General features: G+C 45.0%; 1 protein-coding gene across 1 annotated transcript in view; it reads left to right on the top strand.

The window, feature by feature from the left end:
* macf1a (microtubule actin crosslinking factor 1a) overlaps positions 1–7,385 on the top strand; it is a 228,905-nt gene that overhangs the window by 5,792 nt on the left and 215,728 nt on the right. Inside the window, 2 exon segments of the mRNA XM_069176154.1 lie at positions 2,895–2,978; positions 2,980–3,131. Coding sequence (XP_069032255.1) covers positions 2,908–2,978; positions 2,980–3,131 — 223 coding nt within the window. The 5' untranslated portion in view covers positions 2,895–2,907.

The following is a 7,385-nucleotide window of genomic DNA, read 5'->3' as shown; positions in this document are numbered from 1 at the left end:
ACGGCGCCGCTTTCAAGCTTCCATTCTTGCCTCTATTTATAAAACCGCTCACAGCGGCCGCACTGACTCACAGTCGGCGAAGCAGCGGGGAGAACCGACTCGCACAGTTATACACCAGAGGGGAACCGCGGGGGATTCTGGGAAGGCTTCAACCCCTCTTCCTCGCTGCGTTGCCGGGGCGACGGCGGGATTCAGGAAGTGGGGCTTTGCCAGCGGTCTCGCCGGGGGCCAGCAGCAGCAGCAGGAGGAGGAGGAGGAGGAGGAGGAGGAGGAGGAGGAGGAGGAGGATTTTTTTTTTTTTGGCAGCAGCAGGGCAGATGGAAATCCCAGCCGTTGTGTTGGACTCACACATCGTCCGCTGAAACGTTCCCACTCTGTGACCACCGCTCAGTTTAATCCGCATCGAGGGGAATATTATCAGATCTGCTGCGAGGAAGTCAGCCAGCAGGAAGTTGGTCAGTCGGTGAAAGCCTGAAACACTTTAAACGGGTTGCTAGCTGAGAGAAGGGTTTCTCAGACATTTTTTTTTTTGCCTTAACTGTTGCTGCATGAAATTAAAACACAAACTGGATTACTGTCTAGTGGATGTGGGAAGCAATCGAATACCATGAACTTCTACGTTCATTTAAAATGAATCTAATGTTTACCGGAGCAAAAAAAACCCGTTGCGGCTGTTTACTCTCTCATGAATGGACATCCTCAATCCGGTATCACGGCAAAGCGTGAAATAGACACGCTTTGGGCTGTCTACGCGTGAAAGTTACACGTTTTGTTCGCTTTGAAATTTACACGAATCTAAATGTCTCTCTAGCCGTGAAAAGTTACACGTTTTGAAAGCGTGAAACTTAAATGTCATGTGATGTGGGATCATGTGACCGAAGTCCCTGCAACAGAGGTTGTGAGACCAAGTGCAAAGGCCATTTCTTGGCGGTATAAAGAGGAAGAAGGGGCGGCCAGGTGCCAGGTGGCTTTAGTCACAGACCGCCATGCGTGACGATGAGGTTCAAAACCAGGAGGTGACCACATCTTTCTTAAGTTGTTGTTTTTATTTAGCGACCCTAACCTTGTGTTTTTGCTAAAAAAAATAAATAAAAAAAAGTCATTTTCCTGTAAATCACACGGCTTAAAGCCCGCGATAGTTTTCATTTTTGTCCATGGTAGGAAAACGTGTAACTTTCACGCCCAGACAGGCCAAAGCGTGTCTATCCCACGTTCTGCTGTCGTGGACCAGCGGGTCTTAATTTCCCGTTCTGCCGCGACACCGGTCCGCCATCCTCTGAAGACATTTTCCCAGCTGACTGTCAGATTGTTAAGGTAGATGTCTGGCTGGACGACACACAGAAGAAAGTAGAGGATGGAGACGGATTCAAACTCATGAGCTGCAGGAATGCCCCGCGCTGCTGAAATATAAGAACCGATAACAGGCAATTCATTGCCGAGGTTAGAGCTATTGATTTATTGATGCTGTGATGGACAGATCAGAGTATCAGGTCTCCAGAGTCACACACACACACACACACACACACACACACACACACACACACACACACACACACACACACACACTTCCTTCTTGTGTGTATGTAAGTGCTACTAAACGCCTATAAAGCTTCTTTCATTTTATAGACGGGTCGAAGTGTGGCGACGGATGGATGAGCAGCAGCTCCAGAGAAAGTTTAGAGACGAAGACAGAGGAGAAAGTTCCCTCCTGTCTTCCCGGCATATTGACTCGTCTTTAAAAATAGAAACAGCAGACGAGCTTTGAAACCTCATCTCTCCCCCCGTCTCGGCTGCTTCCCTTCCTTTGTATTAGCTCGGTCTGATGAACGCGTCCGATGAGACATTTCGTCTTCCCCCGTGTCCACACGGCCAATTCAAACTCTTGTCTCCTCAGGTCACGTTGAGCGTGTTTTCGTGATCTCCGGGTTTTTTTTTCGACGCTGTAAATGTAGCTTGACACACAAAGACGCGACACCTCAGCTCGTTTCCGCTCGGTGAAACGGTTCAGTGTGAGGGACAGAAGTGCTGAGCAGTCCCGCAGTGAAGAGGAACAGCTGGTCAAACGCCGTCCAGCGGCCTCCAACCAGTCGATCAACATTTACCCCGTAAATCAAGACGCTCTTCACCGTCTGAACTCCATTTATTGTCAGATTTATACTCCACACCTAAAAATAAATAAATTTAAAAAAAGCCTTTTAGTTTCTTGATCAAGTCGCAAAAAAACTCGACATTTTATGTTTTTTTAAAAAAACAACAACAACAACAATGCAAAACAACAAAATAATGCAGTGAAATGGAACATGTTTATTATTTAAGAAGACATTCGTACTGTGTATACGGGAAGTTATGGGCCGCTGAATAACTCTGATCTTAATGCTGAGCGAACATGCCCAGATATTCGCACGATGCCGGCTGTGTTTGTTTGACCTGCTTCTTTTCCGGATGACTTCAGTTTTGCATCTTTAAGTTGCTTCATGCGTCGTCGGTCCTGCGAGTCGACCTCGGTCGTCTTCAGAGTCTTCTCTTCTTCTTTCACCTTTTCCTCAGAGCGGTCATTTTCCTCCTCGGACCAGCCGCCGCTGTCGGTCCGCAGCCTCCTCAGCTATCGTCCAGACGCCCGTGATTAGTTTCAAACCCAGTTGTTTTAGTTCTTCTTCCTCCTTCTCCTCTTCCTCATTGCTGCGTGACAACCGATGTTACGTTGGGACTTTGCATCATTCATGAATTATAGCAATGAATTATACAGCGTCCCCACTTTGTCTAAAGCTCTTCGTCCTCTCTTTCTCCACATTTCTTCTACTCCCTACTTTTCTGACCTCTTTTCTCCTCCACTGCCCCCCCCCACCCCCTCTCTCCTCCTTCCTCCTCCTCCTCTTCCTCTTTCCTCCCAGCAGCCCTAAAAGTGAGATGGAGTCGTCCGACGATGATACTCTCAGCGAGCGCTCCTGCGTCAGCGAGCCGTCCTTCCGCAGCGAGCGTTCGGGGGGGGTCGCTGTCTCCGTGTCCGTCGGGACCCGCGGGGCCGCCGGGAGACACGTTGCCGTGGAACCTGTCCAAGCACGAGAGGAGGAAGAGGAAGAGCCAGGACTCGGTGCTGGACCCGGCCGAGAGGGCGGTGGTTCGTGTCGCAGGTAGGCGAGGCCATAAATCTCGGACTTTCTCTGTCATTACGGGCCGTCGGCGTGCCTTTGAGCAAGGCGCTTCGCTCTGTGACTGTTGAGTGGAGATGCTCGGTGAGAAAAGGCGGAAGACCGGTTGTTCTGGATGTGTGTTGAAGTTTGAATGTGTAGAAGCGGGTTGAGCGCTCTCAATGGGAAATGAAGACGAGCTACACTTAAATTTGAGTTTGAAGGGAAAAAAAACAAAAAAAACTTGACTTGAAACTTCTTTTACTGTTGAAATAAGATCACAGAAATCCTCTTTTTGTCCAGTGCACCAACCGGGCTCTGCGGCGTGGAGCTTAACATAAAATAAAAAGTGGTATAAAAAGAGTAGGCGTTGCATCTACAGCTCTAATGCGCACAAACTGACATCAGTCCAAGTTTTTTTTTCGTAGTAAATTATACTCCGTTCTCGTGACATTTTCTCGACGTCTAATCGCCGGGCCTCGTCCGGGCTTTGTCACACTCGGCCTTTCAGCTCTGGAAAAAAAAAAAGCCCCCGCCTCCCGAATTGTCACAGAAATGAGAAGAAAAATCCCGCTTACGACATCTTCTATTTATCCTCGGGGTGAAAACATCGACAGCATTTTATTAAAGGTGATTTCCTGTCCCACTGTCAAGTATTAATCTATTTTTTTCAGTGGCGGTGGTGAAAGTCAAGCAGAGGTTTCTGTTTAGTTGTCATGTGAAGACGCTGCCGTACATCAGTAGAGGAGCTTATTCTGGATTTTGTTGACCGCATCCTTCCATGCAGAGGTCAAAGGTCAAAGTTAGGAGCCTGTTTATATCCTGGCTTAACACTCCTCCGTCCTGCCGCCTCGTGGCCTCCTCTCCTCCCTTTTTCTCCTCCCGTATCCGTGGTAACGGAAGCTGGAAGCTGAATGTAGGTTACTCAGCTCTCTGGAGGAGCCGGGGCTCCCCTGCTCCAGACGCTGCTAGCACGCTATTAACTTTCCTTTTTTCTTACTGGAGGGGAAGAGAGGACTCCCAGTTTGATAATTGAGGGAAATGATGTGCAGACAGTGGGCTCTTATCGTCTGGGCTTTCTTCCTCTCACATCAGCTCATAGTTCTGCAGATTTTGAAGGCTATCTGAGGCTTTTATCACATCAGTGGATGCACGGCTTGGTCTCCGGCCTCCTCAGCGCTCTAACGTTTATTATCTCAGTTTGTATTAATGTGATTTCGTATCTGGATCTGTCGGGTGTTGAGTTCATCGTATTAATGAAAAACCGACACTCATCTGTTTATTTCTGGCAGTTTTTCATTTTTGAAAACAGAATATTTATGCAGTATATTTTCACACGTAAAAAATATTGATGCCGGCTGTTGTGGCCGTGGATCAGTATTCTTTGTTACCGGTGGGAAGTTCTTGTTCTGTACTGGTGGACGGTTGAAGGTTGGGATGTTGAAAAACCTTGATTACAGACGTGGAAACAGCATGGAGGTCAGAACAGGGTGAAGGGCTTCGAATCAGCGACGCAATCAGGGCCACGGTGACGGATGCCTCTGCGTGTGTGTGTTTGTATCTTCCACGTTAACGCTCTTACACGTGTGAAGAAAATTTGTGCTGATGAGATGCATTTCCGGACTGGAAACATTTCCAGACGTTCGGCGCTGACGAGTCTTTAAGCTTCAAGTCCGCCTTTGCAATTAGCCACATTCAGGAGTTCTTCTGCTGGAATCTTTACGTCCTGTCGACATCTTTCAACGTCTCAGCCGAAACTGTTCCAACGTCTCTTCCACCGAAACCTTCACAAGCCGACGCTTTGAAAGACAGAAACGTCTTTTTTAAAGCAAAAATACGAGAGCGGGTTAGTTTTTGACGCGTCATACGCGCTTCTTAGAAATCTTACAGACAGATTTTCTGAGTCAATCCGTCTGTCGTGGTCGCTGAGGCGAGGAGGTGAATACAGATGATCTCATATAAATGAACTCTCTGCATGTGAGGCTGAATGCTGCCTCTCTTCTTCCCTAAATGTCTTGAAGAAGTGGCAGGTAGTGTGAGAATTATTACTTATAATTATGAATCGGTCAGACAGGGAGGTTTCCTGGCGGCACCTTTTGGTCTGAGTCGGGGAGTCAGACTGTGTTGGGATCATTCGGCTCAGACGGCAGCAGGTAGCGGCCGGGTTGATGTTGGCGCCGCCACAAACCTCCCGGGGTTTTAAACGCAGACGACGCCTCGCTAACAGTCTGCGGTGTGAAATCTCTCCTCCACCTGCCCGACGAACATCTGAGAAAGCTGCTGAAAGCTCGAGAATCAGAAATGCAACAAATGGCTCCTGATACAAACTGATGCATCACCTCTAATTCAGCACAGCTCCTCTCCAGTTAGCCGTCCTGTATTACCCAAATATTTTTGTGGTAATGAGACTGAGAGGATTGAAAGAGGAACCAGATCCAAAGACCCATAAAACCCTACTCAATCTTGAAACCCTGTCTTATATTTGAACTCTCTATTCTTCTTTTTTTATTTAATAAAAACTTAACTTTATAAGCAGATAATGTGAGCACATGGTGCATATTCCTAAAATATATCTGTTTAATTTGTGTACTTGAACAGAGGGGTTGTGATTTGATGGATTCAGTTAAATGAGGTTTAAAAAAAAGACATACAAAAACAATTTATTTCATTAAGGAAAATATGTAAAGGGCCAAATGTGTAAACATAGAAATGAGTTTGAGTTATTCATAAATGTTAAGAGCTGAGAAAGATTTAAATAAAGCTGCTGTTGTTTCTGTGACAAAGAGGTTGAAAAGTAGAATTTATAATTTCATATGCTTTCTCCCATTTCTCCTGTACTGATACATGATTAACTAAAACAACTGCTGTCGACTTTGATGGAGGCAAAACAGCCAAAAAACATTTCTTAAAATTCCTAATTTTGAAGGTACGGAAACTTAAAGGGATCTGCATCAAGTCAGAAGTCGTCATAAATCAGTTCTTTTGGTAAACAGACAAAATAATGACATTTTGATATCCTTTTTATCTATACAGACATATTTAATGTGTCGACCCTCTCTGATCCGGCCAGAAAATCTGGCGTCCGTCAGTGAAAGTGACTCTTTTCAGTTTCACGTTTCTGGTAACGTCCAGCATCTCCCGGCCTCGTTCGTTCTGCGCTCACTCAGGCGTAAAGCCCATTGTGATGATCTTACATTTTACATAATCTGTACTATGTGTTTACACTGACCTCAATTTTCATTCAGGCAGAGGCAGGAATGTGGGAAATTAATACATTAGTCTGCCCGTACCAACGGGTCACATCACTTACTGTCCACTTATAATATCCAGAATGACTTCGACTGTGTCACAAGTGTTCTTTTCTGTCGGGAAAACTTACTTTTGTCGGCAAAAGAGGAGTGAAAAGTTGCATCGAGAGAGTAAGTAAGAGCAGCAGAAGTAAAGGAGCGAGAGAGGGGAGGGAAACACTGGGAGCTTTGTTAACAGATGAGTTTTGAATTCACACTGGAGAGGATAAAGAGAGACGCTGCTGTCCTGACTGGACTCTGTTATTCAGCCTCTCGGAGCTGCTCTGCTGAGCCTGAATGTCAATGAAAGCCTCCAGCAGCTGCTGCTTTTTCTCTTTATCAGAGATACATTTCTGGTTTCACGATTCAAAGTATGATTTCTAAATTATTTTAGGTGTTCACAAATGTATTTTTCAACACACAAACTGCTGTAAAACCCTTTTAGAAATAGATGCATGAATTAGAATAAATGTCAGTTTTCTACATGAATATTTCAAACTCAAAATGTATTAATCTCATAACATTGGCAAACATTATTCAATGTTAAAATACTCTTTAAATGTCATTCTCACGGATGTGCTGAGAAGCTAGACGTCCAAGTTTCCCACTGGTACTTGAACACAACATGCGGTTGTGCATCGGAGGCTGTTGAAATAGTCTCAAACCTAAACACACAAATATAATCCAGTCCTCTCGAGACAGGTGATGCATGCAGACATGTTAACAATCTGTAAATACATGTTAAAAAACAAACAACTATTTCTTGAAATATATGTGCACATAAAGCTTTTTAAAAGCAAACCATGTCATTATAATAACCAGTGTTATCATTGAGACTAATTTCTCTCCATCTATTATGTTGTGTAACTTGTATTTCTCTCTTTACACGCACACAGTAGATTTTTGTTGGTTTAGTCTTTTGCATACTGCAGCATTATAAAAAAATATATATATATTTTAGGAATAACTT

The sequence above is a fragment of the Embiotoca jacksoni genome, unplaced genomic scaffold (assembly GCF_022577435.1).
Source record: "Embiotoca jacksoni isolate LCO1_2020_lvr unplaced genomic scaffold, fEmbJac1.0.p SCAF_7, whole genome shotgun sequence".
Classification (NCBI taxonomy): Eukaryota; Metazoa; Chordata; class Actinopteri; family Embiotocidae; genus Embiotoca; species Embiotoca jacksoni.
The sequence above is the reverse complement of the archived record's forward strand: the minus strand, read 5'-3'. Positions and strand labels throughout refer to the sequence as shown.